Source organism: Gymnoscopelus microlampas (assembly GCF_963454915.1).
Source record: "Gymnoscopelus microlampas genome assembly, chromosome: 20".
Lineage (NCBI taxonomy): Eukaryota > Metazoa > Chordata > Actinopteri > Myctophiformes > Myctophidae > Gymnoscopelus > Gymnoscopelus microlampas.
In genome coordinates, this window is record NC_139957.1 from 30,427,708 (window position 1) to 30,449,410 (window position 21,703).

The window sequence follows — 21,703 nt, forward strand, 5'->3', positions numbered from 1 at the left end:
TCGCAGGCTTGTTCACGACACAAACGTCTCTTAGAAGCTGACCGAGACACACAGACAACTTTACCTGTGTATTAGTATAATGCAACATGCATGCAACAAGGCACAGGAGAGAGGAAACCAAATAAGAATATTCCTTCATTTATGAGTCTAATATGTAGTGTGCGTAAGTTAATCAATGTTTTCCGCGTGTTTTTTTTTATTAATTGTTTTATGTGTAGCCTACATATTGTAACGTTTCGCGCACCGAGCTGGAATTTATTATTTTATTTTTTTAATGGTAGTTTACTAACTTTAAACAACAATGAAGTTCAACGGATACTTGAAGCTGAGGATCGGCGAGGCCGTGGATCTCAAACCGACAACCTTCTCCCTCCGTCATGCGGTCATCTTCAACAAGGCTGTCACCTCTCTGGATCCATACATTGTGATAAAGGTGGATGACTGCAAGATCGGACAGACGCACACGAAACAGAAGACGAACAATCCGACATTCAACGAGGAGTTCTGCCTCCAGGTCAACGACGGGAGACTGATCGAGCTGGCCGTGTTCCACGACACCCCCATTGGGTATGACGACTTTGTGGCTAATTGCTCAATTAAATTTGAGGATCTGATCAAGACATCCAACACAGAAGAAACCTTCGAGGGATGGGTGAGTTTAAAGTGATTTGATTGGCTGTGTATCCCGCGGGATTCAGCCCTTTAATGCGTAATATACCAGCGGTGGAAAAAGTAGGCTACTACTCACATTTTAGTAAGTAAAAGTATCAATACAATACTGCAATGTAAAATACTCTTCTACAAGTCCGGAATTCAAAATGTACTTTAGTAAAAGTAATGTATTGGTGCCTAAAGTAGAAAGTAGACCTACTCATTATGCAGAATGTCCCATTTCACAAGTTTTCAAATGTATTAGAATATTTTGAAAATAGCAGATCTACAAGCTGTGCAGCATGGTGATGCATTGTGAGCTTGTAGATCGGCTATTTTCAAATGGCCGAAATGTATACAGGGCTGAAGTGGTTAATGTATGTTTTGTAATGATAATAATACAAATCTGCACAGTAAAGTAACTCAAGTTTTCAAATACTTGTAGTGGAGTAAAAGTAGAATATTTGCTTCTGAAATGTAGTGGAGTAGAAGTAAAATGACTGAAAAATAGAAATACTTCAGTAAACAAAATTGTACTTGAACTCTGCTCAAAATAATCATTTGTGTGCGTAATCTAGTTGTATTTACTTGCACCGTGTACCAATGGTGAATATTATCTATCACTATTGTTTCCCTCAAGGTCCAGGGGGTCACCTCCAAACCCCAGACCCCATGTTGAGAACCACTGCACAATTGGCTTCTTGCTCATGTACATCCAATAGTAATTGTTTAATAACATGGGCATGTATCTCTCTTTCACTTGGCCTGGCCAGATTTTCTCAGCCAGTTAAAGAGACTTGACCCAATGACCTTAAGGTGTCATAATAAACTCGATTTATTACCATAATAAGAACTACATGGTTATCCCCCCCCCCCCCCCACACACACACACACACACACACACACACACACACACTGTCACCATAGGAAGCTTTGCAGAAAGTGCCACAACACTATCAGTGCCCGTTTTCACATGAGATGGATTTCAAAATGTCCTCTTTACTTCCTGCACTTTGGCTATTAAACAGGGTAGCAGGGTGACATTCTGCCTATATTTAAACTTAAGACGGTTTTACCTAATTCCTTCCCTGGGGGAGGAGGTATTTTGTGCATTTTTATGTACACTAAACCTGATTGATCGCTGTGGATAAAATGCATGCTCTGCATGGTGACCATTAGGAGCAGTGGATATTCAGTGACCCACATAGTAACATGTCCTCATTATGCATGTCTTCACTTGCACCCAGGACTTTCTTGCTATGAGGCTACAGTGTTAACCACTGTTCCACCCTTAGGTCTACACAGGGAAAAGTCTTATTATTCACTTGTTCTACAGATTTAAATTTCATGTAGGAGGGACCCCACAATCTTCTGCAACCACTGGTTCAGCTTTGTTCTCAGTAGACTAGGGATATAACTGTTTTAAGGTGTACTGCACAACCACAGTATTGATACAGCAAGCCTTTCCGTGCCCAAGGTATTGTTGCATTGCATTGTGTTTAATATGTACAGCTCCACTCCACAGCCAGCACTATGCTCATGACGGCTGAGGGGAAAAATGAAATTAGAATTGATCTCAATAGTGTTACGCATGCAGCAGTCAATAGAAAAGTGAACTGAAGATTTTTCTCCACATTTAGTTGCCAGAATGGCAGAAACAGTACAGGTTTTACACACAAAAGAAGTCATTTCAATGTCTTGTTTAGGTTGAGTGTTGTGATTGTATACAAACTTTTTTATAATACAAACATCTCAGCCCCCATAATAGATCAGTTCAATAAAGCAATATTTATTTTCAAAGCAAAATTCTTATTTCCCACCTTTTGATAGGCCATAGTACATTTAGTTGAAAGGGGGAAAAAATTGAATACCGTTCCATATACCACTGTATTTTGGTACGGTACTGTACTGTGAAATGTCATACCATTACATCTGTAGTTGTCAATTGAAAAGCACAGTCTTTTGCTGTGTCCTTAAGTAACATCTTAAATAGGTCACGCCTCTGCTGTACTAAGGTGTTAATTCTGCTTTCTGTGAGCTAAGCAGTGTTGATGTGAAGCATTGTGCACTTGAAACCACATCTAGAGCACCTTGGCCTGCCCTACTCACCATGTGACCTAGCGAGTACAAACAAGAGATAGGCGATAATACCCCATCTTTAATCCAACACAGCCCTCTTACTACAGATGTCTGGAGTGAAATGTTTAACCACTAAAACCATTTTGACTTAGTAAACTGGACCTGAGTTTGCTGCTCTGTACTTAGGCCGCTTTAACTAGCCTGGTAAACCCTCCCTCCGGAAATCTCATTTCAATTCGATTTCAGAAAGGAGTCTGGTCTGAAACGCCTTTCTCCAATAATCGCTCTGCTCGCCGAGCCGACGAGCCTATCAGCGTCGTCGCTCATTGTTCTGTGATTGACAGCGACAGTTGGCCAATCAGGTGGCGAGTTCGAGTGAGCCCGAATGAACCCGAGTGCAGCCTGAGAGCCGCCGAAAAAAGACGAACGGCAGCCATTGTTGTTTGTGCGAGTGCCTTCACTTCTTACTTTCAGTTTTATAACGCTTTCAAACTTCTTTTTTGAGGCACGGAATTTACTATATCTTACTTAAGATATCGTTTGGATAGAATTTAGTTGTTTAACTTCATATATGTGGTCAATTAATCATGACAGAGCCTATTTAAAAATATAAATTTAGAGAACCGGCAGGGGCGGGGAGTGACACGCATGTATCCCAATAAGGCAACCTATTTTCGGCATGGCCGTCCCAAAAGTCCCGTTGCGTCACATAGTCTGGAGCTCGTCAAATTGAACTGCTCATTGGCTGAAGGGGAAAAACGATCATTGGTTGAAGGGGTTGTCAGTCAACGGTATTACTCCCGCCCAACTCCAGCCCACAGCTATTATTGCAGAAAGGCGTTTCAGACCAGACTCCTTTCTGAAATCGAATTGAAATGAGATTTCCGGAGGGAGGGTTTACCAGGCTACGCTTTAACACCAAATCTAAAAAAAAAACAGCAAATGTTTGAGTTTGAGTTTATTTAGGATCCCCATTAGGGCTTATTTCTATCTGCTCGTTATTCTATGGGTCATAATAACTATTTAAACTCTGCAAGACTTGTCTAAGTAGGCTAATTGCTAAAAAAATAGACACACAGCATTGTAGATCAGACAATGCCATACATGCTACAATGACTTATGTCACCAGCAGCCCATCTATCTTCTATCTATCTATATATACAATTTGAATCCTGCGCCATGTCGGTTGTCAGTATGTATGTACGTTGTATGTGGCCAGTGTGACGTAATCTGACATCACGCCAGTGTGACGTAATCTGACATCACGATGAGACGGTCGTCCCGAATATGGACACAACGCCAGTGTGACGTAATCTCACGACAGCATGACATCACATCCTACCTATAAATTCTAGGATGCCGTCAGATCGCACCAGTTCGACGGCTTCCATCCTCAACACAACCCACGCAGCCAAAATGACCACCACTTCACTGTGAGGTGCCTGTCATGGGGCACTGCCAAGTGGACGACGCGTCGCGCTAGACGTTCGGGCCGCGTAGCGGCCCGAACTTCTAGTATATATACAATTTGAATCCTGCGCCATGTCGGTTGTCAGTATGTACGTATGTAGCCAGTGTGACGTAATCTGACATCACGCCAGTGTGACGTAATCTCACGACAGCATGACATCACGCATGACATCACATCCTACCTATAAATTCTAGGATGCCGTCAGATCGCACCAGTTCGACGGCTTCCATAGTGGGTTTTGGTCATTGGAGAGGTGATGCACGTCACCTCTTTCTGAAGTGGGTACTTTCAAAGCCTGCCGTGGATTTAGGAGAGCACAAAACTCTCTCTCACACTGTGAGGTGCCTGTAAGGTGGCACTGCAAAGTGAACGACGCGTCACGCTAGACGTTCTGGCCGCGTAGCGGCCCGAACTTCTAGTATATAACAAATGGTGAAATGTCAGGATGGTAGGAACATTTGTAACTAGAAAGTACTGTTCCTGAAGAAACAGTGTGGGATCGCTAAGAATGTTGAGCTGGTATTGAGTATTGATAGTGTTAGTAGTGTTATAGTAGGGTCATAATACAATGACATCAGTATTATGACGTCACTAGAATGGCATTACCATTCCCTAGAATGGCATTATGACGTCACTAAATGGCACTTCTCCATTGAAATGACCCAAAAAACGAGGGTATAATAATAATAATAATAATAATAATAATAATAATAATAATAATAATAATAATAATAATAATAATAATAAATAGTGAAGATAAAGCGATCCCACAATCATTTGAATCATGTGGATCTGGAGATCCACATATGAGGCGTCATGTGGATCCCGGACTTCACATGGCCAGCCTGTGATGTTAAGACTCCAAATTTGGGCAAGGTTTCATCAACCTAGTCCCATTGACCTTCATTATAAAATCAAAGATTCAATATTTTAAAGATCATAAGAAATATGGCGCTGCTTGGTCCAGTGATTCATGAGATTAGCTCTGGATACACAGACAGACAGACCTACACACAGGAAAATACACCCACGTTATGACTTGCCTCCTACATAGTCCTACATAGTCATGCCGTAAAAAAAAAGATACCGTGACCGTTTTACACGAATAAGTTCTTTTTGGCATGATATTCTGGTGTACGGTGAAGAATAAGCTAGGCTTCCATGTTATACCAATCCTGAGTGCAGTCAATAAATGGTATCCTTCTGATCCTCTGACATTTCGGGAACACCCCGGTTACTGCAAGCTGCCCTTCATAATGAAGTTTCACTCCACTGGTTAACTTTCGTCCCCGTGGGAGAAAGCAATTGCAGGTGTCAAAGCAATGAAACCTGAACCTTTACAGTCCTGGAGCAGACAGCTGGTATCGACTGTGTGCCATAGGACTCATCATTTTCCTGTTTAATTGACATCTATGTGTCTCTCCTTGAGTGGGAGGTAGATATTTTAGGCTACAGATTAGCAACAACATGGAATTCATAAGTGAAGCAGTCACTCTCACTTCAGGATGCAAGCCTGAAGTTACTTACTGTGAGCTAGGTCTCCACTGTGGGCGTGTTTTACGCTTGGTTAGCCCCTCCAAATAAAGTTGTCCTCAGTGAAGCAACAGAGTGTAAGGCTCACAGGCCTCCGCACGCCCACGTTGCTAAATGTATTGCAGCTTTTACCACTGTCTGTGCAACGCTCAGGGGCTTAATGTCACAATGCTTAGTGTTGGCTCATAGCCAAAATCCAAAAACCTCACTCTATCTTGTCTTTATAATTTGAAGGTGAGACCCACTTGCACTGCATATGGGTCTACCTCCGATCATATGCATTTACATTTTAAACCAAATTACTGCAGCATAGTGGCGTACACACAGAGCCTTGAAGAATCTGAGTGAACTCACCAAAACCTACTTATAAATAATGATATGCATCTTACATACATACGTGTCTATGCCAAAATCCCTTTGGGGCACCAAACAGCAGCAGTGTTAACTCTATGCTCACTTTCTAAGATCATCAGAACGTGAAGCCATAGTATCAAAAAGAGCAGTCTCTTGAGGTTGCTCACCACATAGCTGCTCACAATAGAATGAGACAGTCATTTATGCCTCTCTCATGTCCTGCTTCTGTGTCAACCTCATGTGCCTGCCTCTCACCCTTGTGCTCACATCCTCAATGCAGAGGTCATTTTCCATCACCACTCACACCCTGGCCCTGCTACTCCCACGGCTTAAGTGGCACAATGTTCAACATAAAATAGTGACTCGCGTTAATCCTTTTTCAGTTGAAGTTCTTATTTATTTATTTATTAATATTAGCTTCGGTATTGGCTGAATTAGTTTTACCACTACATGTAAAACAAGCTTTGGTACTAGATGTTATATTATGTTATATAATGTTATTTAATTAATTTGTCAAACCCCAACTTTACTTTAATTTAATCTCTTTAATTAGATATTTACAGATTCATTTATCGGACTTTAAATGTTGAGAAATCAATATCAAGAATACCTCAACACTTTCCACAGCGTAAAGTTAGCCCCAGAAAAAAAAACGTTTTCCCACACTAAAAAGACTCAAAACCTCCTTTTCTGTGATGTAAAAATAGTTGCATCCTGTCAGACACACACACACACACACACACACACACACACACACACACACACACACACACACACACACACACACACACACACACACACACACACACACACACACACACACACCTACCTGTAGACTAGAACTGTTTAATCTTTTGACCCAAGTCTGCTTACCACGTCACTTGAGAAAGAGAGAGAGAGAGAGAAAGCAAGAAAGACTCTTTCGCAGAAAATGAGTGATGCATTATACTGTAGTACCAGTGGTTTTCAAACGTTTTGTGCCCCATGCACACCAATACGCAACTGAAAATCTCAAGGCACACGTTTTCATAGCGAGAAATAGCCGACGCATTGTGCCCTTGTAGATTGTAGATAGGTTATTTCCACTATTTGTTTCTACATTTGGTAAAGCATTTTAAAAATGTTTGCCTATAAAAATTAGTGTGTTCAAAGTACTGATAGAGTATATTAAAACATATTCTTTTATGTAGTTATATCGCAATGATAATGTGTGGACTTGGACTTGGATGTCTCACGACACACCAGTGTGCTTCGGCACACCGCTTGGGAACCACAGTATTATACTGCTATGTCGTGTCATTGTCGTTCTTCTGGAGTTTGAGTAAAGTAAGCCATAGAATGAGGATATTAACTTCTAAGTTGGCAGAGCAGTCATGCAATCTGCCTAGACAGATATCTAGATGGAAATCAAGTCAGTCATCAACAGTATTAAATATATGCAACTGGTGTTGTACAGTAGGTGGCCAGTGACTTTGACCAGTTTCACTTTCAAAACCTTCGCATCATGCATGTCACACAAACAGAATGCGATGTGTTTTGCTGTAATAACAAGTTTGTTCATATAGAGTCCTACCCACAACTTCCACAATCTACATTATCAAAACCATTGGTGTTGTGTGCCACATTCTGTTTGTGTGACATGCATGATGCAAAGGTTTTGAAAGTGAAACTGGTCAAAGTCACTGGCCACCTACTGTAGCTAAACAATATGTTCCAGTGGTGGGGGTGTATACGTAATTACGTACAGTATGTGACACCAATAGTTTTATATGGCATGTTTTAATTACTGTATGCTAGTCTAAGACGGCGGAAGAAGCGCTGCTGTTTTCGGCAAGCGACACCCTTGTGTGATGTAGCATAAATTAATTATGCTCTTTGTCAGTGCCGCCTTCTGTATGTCCTCTTATTGATTACTTAGACATTTGTAATTGATTTATGCCAAAATGGCCTATTGACATAATGATAGCACTTTGCCGCAGTCATCACTAGTTGGCCACCCTTGAAATGATGGATGCCCTTAATTAATACAATTTAGTTGTGGCATGGGTTTTATTAACTTTACGCTTGGGTTAGTAGGTTATGTGTTTAAATGTTTGGGTATGTGTTTAGTGTGCTACGGGTGTGGGGAATGCATTCCGGTGGGACACCAAGCACTATAAATATATTGTTCACCACTGTCGTCATCCCACACCTGATCCTTAGTCTGCCCCGTGGTCTCTTCCCAGCTGGGTGTGACCACTGTCGTCATTACTGTTGTGGTGTTGACTCTGCTATCCACTTGAGTTAGAATAATTTTAAAAGCAAATATATTATATATTTATGGCTATCATTATATTGCTTGGTGTGGACTGTGGTCGGCCCTTGGTGTGGACAACACTTTAATCTGTGCTCCAAATGATTGCACCCAGCACAACCTGCCAGACCTGCTCTCTTGTCTCTCTGTTACGTTGAGTAAATTCTCCCCACATTACGCACACACTGCTGCATGTACAGAATGCTGACAATTCAGGGCAGGTAATCGTAGTATGATCGCAATGTTTTTAAAGGTACGACCAAAGCTGTCAGTCTTCCCACAACACATCTCAACAACTGCTTTGGCTAAGGTCTTGTTTGTGTATCAAGCGATGCATTTCACCTACAATGCTGCATTTACACACTGTAGACATTTAAATAACAAATTACTCTTTTGACAAAATAAATACCATTACCGGTATGTCATTCTGCTAGATAGATAGATAAACCTTTGTTGATCCCCATGGAGAAGTTCAGTTGTCGTTCGAGCAACCGCAGTAGTGAAACGCAGGGTAGGTACAGGCAAGAATAGAGAGAATAAAATAAATAGACTCTGAACCTAGACATCTGCTCTTATTCTGACTGAGTTAACGTTTGTTCAATCAATAAGTATAATTTGCAAGCTGTCACCTCACCACCAGTGAATAATATACTGTATATCTATTGCCTACTGTATGAATGGATATGTACAGACTATCAACAGAGGATAAGAGACTGATGCAGTGTACAGTGTCAGCTAGCATACTCAAGTACATTTGGCTCATGCTAAATGCAAATGCAATAAAATGTATTTACTCGCTCTTTTTTTCTCTCTCTCCCTCCTTCCCTCTGCCCACCGATGTGCATGGTCAGATGGACCTAGAGCCAGAGGGAAAGGTCTATGCCATTATTTCGCTGAATGGATCCTTCACTGATGGTAAGGCTCATTAATTGGGTAATAATACAAGCCTCACACTTATCATAATTGCTTTCTTCCCCTGGGATGAGGGTCCGGTTGGCGCAGGTAGGGTAAAGTTCCTGCCCATCACTGTGGAGACTGCTGTTTGATTCCTCTGCTGTACTTGCGGCTTGTCCGGGCAGGCGCTCCAACAAACACAATTGGCTGTATTCGCGGGTGCGAAGCGGGCAGGGGTGGACGATTTGTCACTGTATTAGCAACTCCTACAGGTTGGTCGGGGCGCCTGCTCAGCAGGGAGCGGAATTGGGAGGATAGCGTGTTCCTCTCCCGGTGAAACTCCTCACTGTCGGGTGAAAAAAAAGCAGCAGGAGACATCATGTGTATCCGAAGAGGCATGTGATTGTCTACACCTTCTCCATGACAAACAGTTGGGGTTGGCAGTGACAGGGACTACATACATGGGGAGGGGGGGACTGGTTATGACTAAAGTGGGGAGAAAATGAAAAAACTAGAAAATGAAACGACTAAAATTATGTATTAAGTAAAAGTAAAGTACCAAAGTATGTACAGTATATTATCATCATAGCATACTTTGAGGTGCCTGAAGGTACTGTGTGCATGGGCCCTACACAAAATATTACATGCATACTGTATGTGGGTGGGTGTCTACATTTATGTGTGCATATACTCATGTGTGGAATCTTAATATGCAAAGTGTCAGGTGCCTGGATGTGATATGTGTTTAAATATTATAGTAGGTGTTTGAGGGACGCTATGTGAGACTGGGTGTGTTTGTATAGTGTGGTACTAGGCATACAAGTAACAAGCCTTGAGTGTCAATCGTCCATAACCTGATTGCCTGGGGGAATTAACTTTTCTGTAGCTTGGTGCGCTTGGTCTTGTCGTTCAAAAGCCTGATTGCCTTGGGGAATTAACTTTTCTGTAGCTTACTGCCCATGGTCTTGTGGCAGCATCTGAAACGGTTAACTTCCCCTATTCTTGTCTTTTCATTGATGACGGTGCTATTAATTTCCACTTACTCAACTGTTAAGTAACAAGTACTGTAACAACAGGTTCACAACATCAGTTTGTCACCTCTAGCTGCTTTTACACAGCCTGTTCAAGGCGGGGTCATTAGGCCATTTTGTGTCTGTATTTTGTGAAATAAATAAATAGGCTATAGTTGTAAATGTATTACATTTAATAATAATAATAATACACTTTATTTGTATAGCACCTTTCATGACATGAAATGCAGCTCAAAGTGCTTTACAGAGCAAGAATACAATTACATTTACAGCTGTCAGACGGTGCAGTGTAACTCCAGGCGCTGTCACGCGTCACAAGCCATTGTGGCATACCACTGGCATGCCATGTAAAAGCACACGGAGGCGGCTTTGTTTGGTTCTGTGTAAAAATGCAAAGCCAGCATTAAGCATAAAAGTGTCTTCTGTCAGAGACATCAGAGATTACCTTATCTCACTGTGTGTGTGTGTGTGTGTGTGTGTGTGTGTGTGTGTGTGTGTGTGTGTGTGTGTGTGTGTGTGTGTGTGTGTGTGTGTGTGTGTGTGTGTGTGTGTGTGTGTGTGTGTGTGTGTGTGTGTGTGTGTGTGTGCTTTATGTATTACTATTTCTCTGTCTCAGTCTGTGAATATGAGAATGAGACAGTATGTGTCATAGAGTATACGTCATATTTTGGTAGGTTAGGTATTCACTACAGTAGGTATGCTTTGTCTGGTAATTGGTGGTCATGAATGAAGAATGCTTGTTATCGTCACACATAAGTGTCATGCACCTACTGACCTATGTATGTGCAGTGTGGCTTTATTGTCTCCTGTGTGTACAGAGCTCAGCTATAAGGCACTGTAGCATGTCTGTCTGACCCATTATGCAAAGACAATAATCCTTTAAGTCACTGTGCAGCACCTTTTAGAGTCTGTGAGATTTGTCAGTCCCAATGTCTGCAGATGTAGCATGCGAAGAGGTTTTACATATTGAGGTTTTAACAGGCCAACATGCCTTTCCTGCTTGTTTTTTTGTTTGAGGTTAGAAGTTGAGATCGTTTGTTTCATTTGACACCCCACCCCCATACTCTCCCTTAAGTTCCCTTTTTCATCTGCTGTCACAGCTGACTGAAGGCCAAATTTCAACAAATGCTGCCGTACTTGTCAGGGAAACAATCGGAACGATGCTGAATCTGCAGTCTTATGTTGATTTATACAGATAAAGGTGACTGTGGTGTCATCGACCACTATTTTGCTGTCCACTATTTTACTGTTGGTAATTTGATGAGAAGAACATGGGATGAGGTCCAGTTTTACAGACTGCTTTGATAAATAATAGTAATTGAAGGGTAATGCTAGATGTAGAGCTAAATATTAGCATGCATTAAATTAACTTCCTAAAATGATGCATCCAGCAAGCCCTGCTCAGATAATGTAGCGGCATTTAGTTTAGCTGGATTCACTTTCAACAGCTTTAGATGACATAAACCAAAGCCAGCAGGGGGCTCCATCACAGCAAAAATATTTTATTTCATGGATCAAAGAAAATCTTACATTTGGAATAAAAGAGGACCCTGTGGACAAATGACTTTGTAGATATAGACATTGGCTGTGTTTCCCAAAGAGATCCTGCGTAGGGAGTTACGTGCGGTCCTTACGAAGGCTCTGGTAAGTGGTAAGAGCCTTCGTAAGGACCGCTTTCTCACTTAAGTTACAGGTTACGCAGCACAGGCTAAGCATGCACTTACCTAAGCATGCACTTAAAAAGTCGGAGTCTTATCAATTGATGCCAGACTAACCGATTGTTCCACACAACGTCCTTATAAGTACATGCTCGCAAATGAAGTTTGGCTGTAACAAGTGGGATTGTACTCTGCCCATCAATAAAATAATGCTGAAAATTAACAAGCTTTAAGCGCTGTTGGTAACTGACTGCACAATACCCTTGTTTTAATTTTTAAACTATGTGACTTCCTCTTTCTATATCAATGTAGGCTATAATAAAGATAGACTGTGGTGTACTGTGGATGTTTTAACTAATGGAGTGCAATGTCAGGCGCGCGTGTACACGCTCGCACATACACACGCACGTGAGTGATCGCCGATTTAATATGTAGGCCTATTTATGAACCCACAATCGAATGTTATTCTATTTAATTTACTTGCATAATGGGGACACTTTAGTGTTTTCATTTAGGCTACATTTACCTTGCAGACCTCACCTCACCTCTGTAATTTAATTCATGGATCCATTATCCAACGTTGTATTTGGACTGCTTCAAGACATCTATATCTATCCATCTATCTGACAGTAGGCTATGCCACCTACAGTATTAGCAGGTCACACTGCATATGGATGGTCCATATCAATGGTCCATTGATATGGATTCATATCAATGGACCATTGATATGAATCCACACTTCTCATTCTACGCTGCTGTTCTATAATGTCCCTTCAATTTGCTATCTATCTACCGGTATCTACACCTGTGAATTGCCCATGTCACCTCGTACTGCCCGCTGCCTCTGTGATCCGGTCTATTTGAAGGAATAATCCAGCGTTTACTAATTTGAGATGAGGACATGAAGAACGCATAGGCCTACGTTTTCAAACAAGGGCTTGCACAATTATCTTATCTCTGAGGTTTCTTGTTTCGCAGCATCACAGCTATGACTGTTGGAGGTGTGGGGACTTGTGGTTTTCAGTCCCTCCAAAAAAGCCTTTCTGTATAGTCAGACCATACTGTATACTGTACTTAGCCCTCGCGTGTAAAACTTTATGCAAGTGTTAAATAATGGCTCATGATTCATCAATAATGAATTTGGAAAACGCAATGTCCAAAGAATGATCGTTTGTTCGATGTTTTTAACACAGTTTATCTTCCTTCCTTCCTTGTTTTGCTTCATAGTATTTAAGGAAAGGGTGTTGAGTCTCTCTCATCCCTGTGGTTTAACATTAAAGGTTGCTTGCAAAAAAACAACAACCCTGCTGCTTTTCAGAACAAATTCTCCCTCTGACCTTGTCTTTCAGATGATGCCACTGTGAAAGACAAAACCTTCAAGCAGTTCACGAGAAAACGCCAAGGGGCCGTGAAAAGGAGGATCCACCAGGTCAACGGTCACAAGTTCATGTCCACCTTCCTCCGTCAGCCCACCTTCTGCTTTCACTGCAAAGAGTTCATATGGTAAGACAGTCAGCCTCATTCACTAAGCTGGTTGTACATTTCCGTTCATATTTGAGTGTAAAGCGCGTTGCATACTTTAAGTCAATTCGGACATGCGATTCATGAAAGGGGCTGCAGAGCCCTTGATTCGCGCGGATAACTGGTGTATCTCATTTTTGTTTGTTAGTCACAAGCACGCTCCTGTGCGTTCCACACCTCATAAAGACCATAAAAGGCAACCGGAAACATCCAACGTTAGACAAAAAACATCATCACTCGTCAAAATGAACAGATCTGCAAGCTTACAACGTGTCGCAACGCACCACCTTGACAACTTATAGATCATTGTATTTTGGCAAGCGGGTTCCTCACGCGATGGATCTGCTGAACTTTAATAATGTAATAGCCTACTCCTCATGTGTAATGAGAATAAGAACTTTACAAAGTTTAACCTCACTACCAAAGGCTAATAACACTTGGAAAGGTTATTATATAATAACCTGACTCCGCCAGATGGGGGTGGTATTGACTTCAAAGCTTCTTCCATCTGGCAGAGTCAGGTTAATTATATAAGCCCTTTCTTCTGAACATCTTTTCGCTCACCTTTGCCAAGGTAAAAAGATGATGCTGGAATCCGCCGATATTTGTGTAATGGACACAGCTAGATTTAATCCATACTGTATCCTCATCAGATTGTAAGACTGCATGCATGTGATGTGGTCAATATTATAGATTAATAGCGTGACATTGGAGTTTGCATGATTGTCCAATATGCGAAACTGTGGCCACACTGGCAAACACGCTGAGGGACCTAATAATTCAGCTCTAAATGCGTCAACTGAAAAAATGAATAAAACTTGCTTTGAATTTGTCTATAATATGTATCCAAGAAATAGATAATTTAACACACATATTTTTTCTTTTTTTATATGTGATGACAATGTTGGGCACATAAAGATTTTATTTGAGATTTGGCAAGATTGTAATTGATTTTGCATGAAGAATAAGGCATCCTAATAACTTACTCAAGGTCGGAGGCATATAAGTCTGCCTCCGAGCAGACGTGAGTTTGAGTGTGTGTCCGAAATTTTCTTTTGATGAATCAGACTGTACGTGGAAAGGATATACGCACAAATACAAATGATGTGTGTACGGACCCAAGCTTAGTGAATCAGGCCCAATAAGAGTAGGGTTGTCACGATCTTAACATTTTACTTGATGATTTATTGTCATACAAATATTTCCGATAAACTATTTAATTGTGTTTTTGGTATTGAGCATTGGAACATTTAACTATAAATGTGCAAAATCTTTGTGTGTGCTTGCGTGTTTTTTTTTATCTCGAGAATTGTCTGACTGACCGACTTCAAACTTGGAGCGCGTAGCAAAGGACCCAAGGGAGTGCTGTGTCCGGCGTTGAATCAGTCGGAATGGAGGTTGTCCAGCACTGCCTATCCGACCGATATGCCCATATATAGGCATATATGGAGATCCTGTTGTTCAGAAGTGCCGATCCGACAGATATGTGGGACCAATCGACTTAAAACTCAACGGGTGTATCACCGAAAGAAATGACAGTGGAGAAAATTGTGGAAATGGTCTATAAGCTCACAACGCATTTTTTTACACTATTTTTTTTACACTATTTTTCAACATGGCAACGATTATGCGGTATCTCAAATAATTGCGATCAGTTTGATTATGTAATAATTGTGACAGGCCTAAATGAGAGGTCCCCTGCCCTCTGTGTTGCTTATGCACACTCTCCATGTGAGGACGATCTGATTGTGTCTTTGTTTTGTAGGGGTGTGTTTGGAAAGCAGGCCTACCAGTGCCAAGGTGAGCAGCTTCCCTTCTCACATTTGTTTATTTACTCTTGAAGCACTTAAGCCCATATACTTCGTTGTATGACAAATGGCAAAAATAGCCAATTTATTTGAAGAATTTTGCCTACAGTATAATTACCGTATATTGGCATGCCCAAAATAGGGATGCCAGGTTAAAACTGGTCAAGTTAATCTCTCAGCTTGTCATTTTTTCTCACGTTCCTCTCTCTGGTATGAATCACTTTTCAACATGCCCAAAATTCCTATTTTGGGCATGTCATTATATTCTCAAAAATGTCAAATACATTATTTATTTATTTTTATAGCTAAAATAGCAGACATACAAACTCAAACTCTATTTTCACTATCAGTCATACGGCGACGTATATTGGACGTAAAGTGGTTAACTCTGTAGCACAGTCTGTCTTTTTTCTGTATTTTGTTTTTCGTCTCGATTTGCAATGCGCCGACCACCAGAACCCCCCTCCTACGCCTACCCGCCCACCTGGCCCCACCTCCCATCCCCCAAACAGGAAGTCAGCGAGCCTCAGAAGCTTCATACTCTGAAACTTCCTCGTTGCTAATGGAGCCCTTCTGGTCTCTGTATGACTCTGCCCAGAGATGCTGTCTCACGCGGTCTCTCAATGCTTTCTGACACTTTTTGATGCTACAAAAATGTACAGGGCTATGGCAGTGATTCTCAACTTGTGAGCCGGGACCCACTAGTGGGTTGTGTGGGTATTGCAAGGGGGACCCCAATTAATTGGCAAAACACAAAGATTTTAATGAGTCTACAGTGATACAAATAAAGAACTTGATTCCACTTATCCAAGGCAAGGTGGAACGTAATCATTTGATCATTAAAATAAACATTCTGAAGTGGTCAGATGGCTGGGCCACGTACACCATCAAGATTTTCAAGTGGGCCTGGTCCAGAAAAGGTTGGGAACCACTGGGCTACAGTATGTGGACCTGATATGAAGTGTTTGTTGTTGTTCTTTTGGTTACAGTGTGCACCTGCGTTGTCCATAAGCGATGCCACACGCAGGTTGTCACAGTGTGTCCACGCATGAAGAAGCCTACAAGCGACCCGGTGAGTCTAGTGACACTCAAAACACTTTAATTTATGCAAGAACCTAATAAAGGAAGTTACACTATTCCAATAAAATAGCTGTCAGGAATGACATGCAAACATCACGTGCATCAGCTGCTCCCTGATTTTCTCTTAACAGCAGATTGCTGGTGTTGACACACGTCAAATGTCTTTACATGAAGCTGTAATTGATGAGTCTGGAGATGTGTTACAGTATATAAAGGTTCCTCCCAGAATGCATTCAGACCATAATAGTGGCAAACACATCTACGTATATGAGTAGAACCAAACCACCAACCAGCCTGTCCAGGGGCCCTACAAGTTCCCGTTTTTGTGTTGAGATGCTCACTGAGCTAGAACACTGTGTAACCTCTACTTTGATTAGCTGAATAATTACTTGTTGGAGAATGTAAATACTTGGCGGTGTTTGCTGCATTTTGTGAACATGACAAGTTCCTCTTCTATGGGGGAATTCTGAATAATATACAGAATTTGTCTTATTATTTCCCTCCCACAAATGGGCATAGATAACGTTGTGTGAGAAAAAATGGGAACTAAACATTTTCACTCATCTCATGTGCCACGCTATGATCAGTGAGATGGTATACTGGTCAAACATGTGTGTATAAACCATACGGCTGCCTTCTGGATTGCGATGGGTTTCATTGATAAAGGCTGCATAAATAAATGTGATTGCATTTCTTCTCTGTCAGTCCATAAACCAGGGTTTCAGCATCAACGTCCCTCACAAGTTCAACATCCACAACTATAAGTCGCCAACCTTCTGTGACCACTGTGGCTCGTTGCTGTGGGGAATAGTGAGACAGGGTCTGCACTGCAAAAGTAAGAACAACTGCCAGCATCTGTCTCTACACCAATCTCTGGGTCATTCAATTCTCTTCCACTCTCTCATCCTGCCTTTCCAGTGTACAGCATGGGTGAAATCATATACCCAATCATGATTATAGTCTAGATAAGATTGTATATGTAAGCATAGTGATATTACAGTAAGAAATCTGTACCGTTATGGAATAAGAAAGTATTACTGATACATTTCAAATAAGCAATGACAGAGTGTTTCATTAATCTCGATGAATTGAATACACAGGACCACAATGGAAACCAGCCTCCAGGGCTTTTTGTGTTCTCCTTTTAACAATCATTGTAAAATCGTACCACTGTACTACTTGCAAACTGTTAATAAAGTATTCAATCAATCAATCAATCAAGTTTAGACACAATTCGTTGTACAACATCCTTCCTTAGTGATACAACTTTTTTATATGTTTCATCTTGGCAAATGTAACGGTATGCCTAACTTTGTCCACGTCAATGTTCAGTTACTTGGCTGTGAGAGATACCAAACACAGATAGGGCTACATTTGACTGTAAATTTGTTTTAGATGCTGAAAACCTATGTACTGCCTGTACATGATGCAATGTCTCTAAAGCTTTAAAAACAAAATCAAATTAGCAATAGAAAATTGTCCATATTTATTCATAACATGTTTATTCCACATATCAGTTTATCATATTATATTCCAGGGTATTGTCTAGATTGTTGTTCATGCGTGTCTGGCACCCATTTAAGCTTAATTTATGCTTCCTTATCGGTGTTGTTTTACCTCTTGAGCCCTATTTTATACATTGTCATTCGACGTACTTAAAATATTGAAAGTGATTAAAAGTGGTGCCCCTGTCTGTCCCTCTCTCTTCAGTCTGTAAGATGAACGTGCACATCCGCTGTAAGGGCAATGTGGCGCCCAGCTGCGGTGTCAACAGTGTGGAACTGGCCAACAAGCTGGCAGAGATGGGCCTGGAGCCTGGGGCACTCTCCAAACGCAACTCAGTTACAGTACGTCCACTGAACAAAACAGTACAGTACTCAAAGAAAAAAAAACGTATACAGAAAGTAGAGAATGAATCTTAACGTCTCATGTCACTCCGCTCCTAGGCTAACGGGGGAAGCCAGAGTCACTCAAGGGCTTCTACTGTGAAGAGAGGGAACGAGGAAAGTCAGCAGCCAAACAGACGGTTGGGAATCTCCAACTTCACTTTCCTCCAAGTGCTGGGAAAGGGCAGCTTTGGCAAGGTGGGGGATACATGTGAAAGATTATTGTGGACTAAAGCAGTGATTCTCAACCTGTGGTCCTGGGCCCACTGTTGGTAAAAAAAGACATGGTATTTTCTTTAAAACTTTAAAAAAAAATCTGTTTTCATAGTGATGCCAATAAAAAGAATGTTTACTTTACATTGGTTCCACTGATCCAAGCTGGAACACAATCGGTTGATCGATCTTTAAATTAAATTGCACGCGGCGCACCCATCTGACCACTTAGCACGGCAGCCATGTTAAGTGCTCAGATGGGAGGGCTGCGATCTCTGTCAAGATTTTCAAGTGGGCCCTGATCTCTCTCTCTCACACACACACACACACACACACACACACACACACACACACAGTCTGTGTGGATGCACTCATGAAACAAACAACACTTATACTTACTACTAATTTATTTTCAGACGAATTAATCGCACAAATAACACACTCCCGGTGTGTAAGGACCTTAATATTCAAGATATTACTTGTGACCTATAAAACATTCTGATGAGCAGGAAATTGTGTGTGTGTGTGTGTGTGTGTGCGTGTGTCTGCACTCTGGTACTTGTCAGGTGATGCTGACGAAGTTGAACGGCAGTGAGCAGGTGTTTGCGGTGAAGGTGTTGAAGAAGGACATCATTCTGCAGGACGATGACGTGGAGTGCACCATGACGGAGAAGCGGGTTCTGTCACTGGCCCGATGCCATCCCTATCTCACACAGCTCTACTGCTGCTTCCAGACACCAGTCAGTACACACACACACAACACACAGAGAAAAGACCCTCTTTTCACTGCGTTTCGCCATTGGCATAATATTCTGTATGCCTTCATACTTGATATGCATCAAACAAACTGATCTCATATTGTATGCATGTACTATAATTATAGAGTCGTCTAGTTTGCACAATTATCCAAGCTTTAGAAATAACTAGTCCATAACGTAGAATGGAAGTTTGGTAACTCCTCATCAAAATACAGTTACATACAGTACAGTAATTTACATTCATAGATGTTTATTTGATGCATATCAAGTATGAAGGCATACAGAATATTATACTTGTTTTCTATAATTTATAGTCTTTGTCTTATATAGCCTGGGCGAAACACAGTTCAGATACAGTACAGACAGAGCACCTGTTTATACACACAATGTCCTGCTGGTGGCAGCATTTCCCCAGTGTTGTGTCTGTAGTGTATGAATAACAATGTGCAGGAGCTTGAGGGAGTGAATGACTCTTAAATACCAGAGCTATTCTTCAACTGCAGAAAGGTCAGTCTAGTCTGATTCCTTCATTTGAACCCCAAGTAACCTTCACAGTGAATCAGACTAGAGAAGTAATTCTCCTTTTTAATTTAAAGGATCCCCAGTTACATATGCATTTGGCCACGGTCCCTACTTTAACAAATTGTTTTATCTCTGGGACCTCAATCTACATTTTTAAATCCTCAGGGTATAGTTAACACAAATGTGAACATTCTCAGAGTTGCAGACCTTTTAAAGGTACATTTGGTTCCTAAAGTATTGAACATTTGGCTAGGGACTCCCTGGAACCACCTAAAGGACCCCTGGGGTTCCCGGACCCCACATTCCACCAGTGGGCTAGGACAATTTACTTTTCATAATCATGGACCATTGGTAAGATCAATGAATAAATTGATTAATTAAATGGTTTTAAAATGGCTTTCTGTAAAAGAGCTATACAGAAAATGTAATATACAGTAAATATAAATATTATGGTTGTAGCCATTATCATGATTGAACTTGTATATTATATGTAGAGTACAGTTCATATGGACTTTTACTAAGATGCATCGAGCTTGTATGTCCAGTTAAGATATAGCCATTTCCAATCGATTCAAGATGCATCCTCCGCTACCACAGTATGATTGCACACCATAAATGTAATTTCAAACGCTAAATAACAGATCACTTTTAACCACGGGGCAGTGAGGTGATGACCACATCTGCACGTCATGTCCCACCGAAGGCATTTTTACCATTTGCTGGGCCTTCTGTGTGTTCTTGGGTTTGTCTAATGATACGGTCCATTCCCCAGGGTGTGTGGGGGTCACGATCATGCAGTTTTAGCTGACGATTAATTGTCATACAAATAATTGATTGATGATGATGATGATGATGATTTAATTGTGTTTTTTTGCCATTGAACATTGGAATATATAAATACAAAAATACATTTCTGTTTGCCTTTAAGCCTTGCTAAACAAAATGTACACAGGGCAGATATGACAATGACTGGTACCAATAATCAAAATATATGTACAGAGAAGAGGCCATATACTTGATAATTTTTACTTGATGCAATGTATAGTGAACTTGTAGATTGGCTATTTTAAAATAAAGTTGGTGGGTTAAGTTTTCACCAATTCTAACGATTATGTAAAATAATTGCTATTAGCTCAAATAATTGTTATCAGGCAATTATGTAACAATTGTGTATGAGTGAGAGTTTATAAGGCTGGACGATTATTTCAAACTTTTGTTTCGGTTACGATTAATGAACGATTAAAAAAATGAATAAAACAGATCTACCTTTACGCCGCCATTGTACAACGAAGGGTTAAGTATTTTTTTGTTTTTTTTAACGTTTTGTTTATTCGTTTTTGTTCTTTTACATACTCATAGGTAGTACAGACATTTACTGAAGCAAATAAGCAAATAAACAGAGTATCTCCAAACAGTGAAGAAAGTAATTAACAGAAGGGTTAAGTGTTTAATCGATTTAGTCGATTATAAGAAAATATATCTCCCATCGATTATTCGGTTATAAGTTGGTTATTGGTTTTGAATATCGGTTGCAATATATTTTCGGTTAATTGCCCATCCCTAGTGTGGGTGTGTATGAGTGTTGATATTACTTCCTATTGTATTTTACAGGACCGTCTTTTCTTTGTGATGGAATTTGTGAATGGTGGAGATCTTATGTTCCACATCCAGAAGTCCAGGAAGTTTGAGGAGCCCAGGGCACGTTTTTACACGGCAGAGATAACCTCTGCACTCATGTTCCTGCACGGCAAAGGCATCATCTACAGGTCTGACACACACACACACACACACACACACACACACACACACACACACACACACACACAGACACAGAGTTATGTTCCTACTGTAAGTTATCCATATAATGAGTCTCAGGTGGTCTTCTATAATGCATCCTAGGTCCTACGATCGTATCAACATCACAACACGCGCACACACACACACACACACA

The 21,703-nt window shown here is 40.9% G+C and overlaps 1 protein-coding gene across 2 annotated transcripts in view; it reads left to right on the forward strand.

Annotated features, from left to right (window-relative positions):
- prkcha (protein kinase C, eta, a) overlaps positions 1-21,703 on the forward strand; it is a 33,483-nt gene continuing 11,780 nt past the window's right edge. Inside the window, exons 1-10 of one of the 2 annotated variants that reach the window (XM_084045081.1) lie at positions 1-652; positions 9,233-9,296; positions 13,314-13,467; positions 15,251-15,285; positions 16,283-16,365; positions 17,079-17,208; positions 18,084-18,220; positions 18,320-18,457; positions 19,039-19,212; positions 21,364-21,518. In XM_084045081.1, the coding sequence (XP_083901207.1) occupies positions 302-652; positions 9,233-9,296; positions 13,314-13,467; positions 15,251-15,285; positions 16,283-16,365; positions 17,079-17,208; positions 18,084-18,220; positions 18,320-18,457; positions 19,039-19,212; positions 21,364-21,518 (1,421 nt within the window). In that variant the 5' untranslated portion in view covers positions 1-301. The remainder of the gene's footprint in view (positions 653-9,232; positions 9,297-13,313; positions 13,468-15,250; positions 15,286-16,282; positions 16,366-17,078; positions 17,209-18,083; positions 18,221-18,319; positions 18,458-19,038; positions 19,213-21,363; positions 21,519-21,703) is intronic. The other variant, XM_084045082.1, reaches the window with a different exon arrangement.